We start from the raw sequence: 3,851 nt of genomic DNA on the forward strand, positions 1-3,851 counted from the left end.
CTGTTCCTCTTTCCAAGATTTAAAGTCAAACTTGTATATATACTTATTTATATATATATGCATCCATTAGAGAAATGATGTCTTGGTTGGATCTCTTAATTTATTTACAATTGTTAATTTTACTAGTAGGCAGTTCCCATATAATATATGACCCATATAACCATCATTTTACATGGAGCAAAGAGAGAACATGGAAATCACTAATAAGATGCTGGTGACATGCTGCCCACTCCTAGCATATCCGCCTCAACTCTTCTTCCTTTAAATAGTATCAAGCACTTTATCCTCGCATCTTCCAGCCTCCAGCACCATGGTTCTTCCAGCTTCAAGTGCTCTGGTGCTTCCTACTGTAGGCAATGGTGCAAAAGTAGCGGATCAAATCTATAGCGAAGCTGATGTAGACATCTGTGAAGTCGTTGAAAACCTCCAGGAGTCCAAATTCTTAGTGACGGGAGAACCCAATACCATGGTTGATAAGCAGAGCCAGCAGAAGGAAAAGCAGATTTCTGTGGATCCCATATCACTGAAGGAATTGTCAGTAAGAGATGAAAGCTCAAATTTGGTGTTGCCCCCTGCAATCACCGTTCCAAAATTAAGTTTCAGTAGTATTCACCTTCCCATTTCTCCATCACCTGTGAAACCTAAGCTTTTAAGTTTCAGCCTCCCAAACTCAGCAGCCTCATCTCCAAGATTCAGTACATCTGTACTAAAAAAGAAATGGAGAAACCAATGCCAAGCATCTCCACGTCATGTAGATGGGAGTCCGAATCACAGCAACTCTCCAGTGGCCTCACATCGAGAGAGTCAGTTGCGCAGGAGTAAATCATGTGGTGAAGGGAGAGCATGTGCACCTTCAGATGAATTTGACCTTTGGTTGAATGGAGCGAACATTGATGGAGGATATCACGACAGGTTTTACTCTGGCCTAGCTACAACTCAGACTGAAGGCAGCAAAGATGAAAGGAAGAGGGGTAAGAAGGTGGATCCTCAGGAAGATGGATTTAAATGTGGGGCGCTGTGCTTGTTCCTGCCAGGCTTTGGAAGGGGAAAGCCAGTGAGGGCGAGAAAGGAAGAAGCAGAGGTGACTAACGTGATATCAAGGACGGTTTCTCTTGAAAAGTTCGAATGCGCATCTTGGGCTTCATCGGCAATAGTAAACAGCAATATTGAAGAAGACGGAGACTCCATGAATCTGTATTTTGATCTGCCGCTAGAACTGATTCGAACTAGCGTGAATGATGCCAATTCACCGGTGGCAGCAGCTTTTGTATTCGATAAAAACACGAAAGGGGTTCTCAAGAACAGCATGGGAAGAACGGCAGGGGCCAGAAAATCACAGGAATCATCTCGCCATGTTCGGTTTTCAACATCAACCCCTACTTCGTACCCAGCCTCCCCATCTTCTTGCATTACACCTCGGCTGCGCAAGGCAAGGGAGGATTTCAATGCTTACTTGGAAGCACAGAGTTGATATAAATAATTAATGTTCGCGAAGCTTCTTTTTGTTCAATTCCTCTTATTTAATTTTGAGTAATTAATGGGTGCTACCTATTAGCAAGTGTTCCTTCATTTGAGCATTATCGTTTTTTTTTTTTTTTGTTTGTCCTGAATCATGTTCTGTCTCGTCTCTTTCTGTGTGTTTGTCTACTTGCCGTCTGGTGTGGACACTACGATTAAGTTATGACTTTTTAAAAAATAAATAAACAAATAAAATTTAAAAATAATATAGCGAAAGGATGTAACTAGCCCCTGCAGTATTCGTGAATTCCTGCTTCAAGAGACGTGTGCCCCACTATCAATACTATATATTTAATTAGAAAAATGTTGCTCATACAGCCATTTTTACTACTTTGATAGGCGACAAATTTTAATTGAATGCCAAATCATTTTTTCAATGTTGACCACTTTTTATCATCTTCAATCACTACTTACAAGTATTTACAATAAAAGTGGTGGCATATCACTACAAGAAAAAAAGGAAATAGTGATGCTTAAAAAAACGTCAAGAAAGATACTCAATCACACTTCTCTCAAATGACATGTTCTAACTTGCCAAGAAATGTACAAAAGCTAGTTGACGCAATTCTTTTAGTATCATCCTTGACGCCTATAAAAAGCATCATCTTAGATCGTTTCAAGCATCATTATTTTCACCCAAATTTTATAACAAGGCATGTTCTAACTTGTCAAGAAATATACGAAAGCTACGTTAAAGCTTCCAAAGGCGTCATATTCTTTTAATATCATCCTTGACGCCTATAAGAAGCATCATCTTAGATTGTTTCAAGCATTGTTATTTTCACCCAAATTTTATAACAAGTTGACCTTGACATTTTTTTTAAGTGTCAAGAATAGAAGAAGCGTCATTGTTTAACTCTTTCATAACATTGACACTCATAGAAAGCATCATCTTATGTGTTATTCATATAGACAATGACATTTGTGAAAGCATCATGGTTTAATGTCTTGCCAATGTTGACACTTATATAAGCATCATTGTATATTTACATCAACCTTGACACTCTTTGCAAGCGTCATGGAATGAATACCTTGATTTCGACTATTTTTCATGAAAAAAACTACTATTTTTTGGTTAATTTCATTGACATGTAATCATTGTATCTTGCTATTGAAATTTTGCACATAATGGAAAAGAAATGTTAAGAAATAGATATCATGAAAATGAACTTGGAAAATATTTTTTATACAATAAATACCAAAAATAGTCATTATATATAATAAACATCATATGTAGTTCAAAACTTTAATCCACTTGTATCATAACTAACCTTAAAATTAAAAGGATTCCTTCAACTTGCTATATGCTTTCTTCTAGAGAAGTTCATAGGCATCCTTAAATGCTGAGCTTTGGTAGGTGTCTACAAGTATAACACATACCACATTTAGAAATCTAGTCACAAAATATATCTTTATTTATGGTCATTAAACTGATTGATGTTTTGACTTATTTTAACAAGTGCATGTAACACTTATTTTATTCATAAACAAAACATTGAGATGAACTGAAACATATAGATAACATGGACATGTCTTTGATTGACTATCTAACACTATGTTTGGTTATAAGAAAATATTAAGGAAAGAAAAAAATATAAAGAAAAATGATTTTCTTATTTTTGGTTTTACTATGAAAAATAATAAAGAGAATTATATATAATTAAAATTAGTTAGAAATTTATAATAAGTTATTGACTTTAAATCTATTTTTATTTTCCTTATGTTTTTTCTTTTCTTATACTTTTCCTTACTATTTTCTTTCCCTCAATCCCTTAAATTTTCAAGAAACCAATTATAGCCTTAGAGAAAATATAGTCTACTCACAACATTTTGAAAGTCACCCCACCTGTTTCCCATGACATTAAGCATTACTCTTTAAAAAACTAGGTGAATTTGTGTATTCTAGGTCATGGAAAGTTGTATCTCATAGTCCAAGATGTCACTACTACAAAAAATGTATTCAATGATGTTCATTTTCTTGACGCTTGTAAAAAATGTCAAGGAATTGTATTAATCATGACACTTATAGAAATTTGGCTAACAAGGACGCTTCTTGAATAAATATATTGACGCTTATGAAATTTACCTAAATATTGGCACTTCTTCAAAGGTTTCATTGGCGCTTTAAATAAGATGATGCTTTTTTGGAGTGTCATTGTCTGCTAGAGTAAAATTTGCCAACCTTAACACTTGTAATAAATGTCATTATCTCTATGCCTATATATACACTTCTATTTTCCCAATCTTTCCCATCTCGCAAACCATTGATATCATAGATAAGAACCCTAGCCTTGCAATCTACCAACAACAGCCACAACAAAGATGATTGATGA

General features: G+C 35.1%; 1 protein-coding gene across 1 annotated transcript; it reads left to right on the top strand.

Annotated features, from left to right (window-relative positions):
* The first annotated feature begins 310 nt into the window (after positions 1–310).
* LOC100242840 (uncharacterized) lies at positions 311–1,471 on the top strand. The gene has a single exon (XM_002263772.3). The coding sequence runs from the start codon at positions 311–313 to the stop codon at positions 1,469–1,471; it is 1,161 nt and encodes a 386-aa protein (XP_002263808.3).
* Positions 1,472–3,851: the final 2,380 nt, after the last annotated feature.

This window comes from Vitis vinifera, chromosome 1 (assembly GCF_030704535.1).
Source record: "Vitis vinifera cultivar Pinot Noir 40024 chromosome 1, ASM3070453v1".
In the NCBI taxonomy this organism is placed as follows: Eukaryota; Viridiplantae; Streptophyta; class Magnoliopsida; order Vitales; family Vitaceae; genus Vitis; species Vitis vinifera.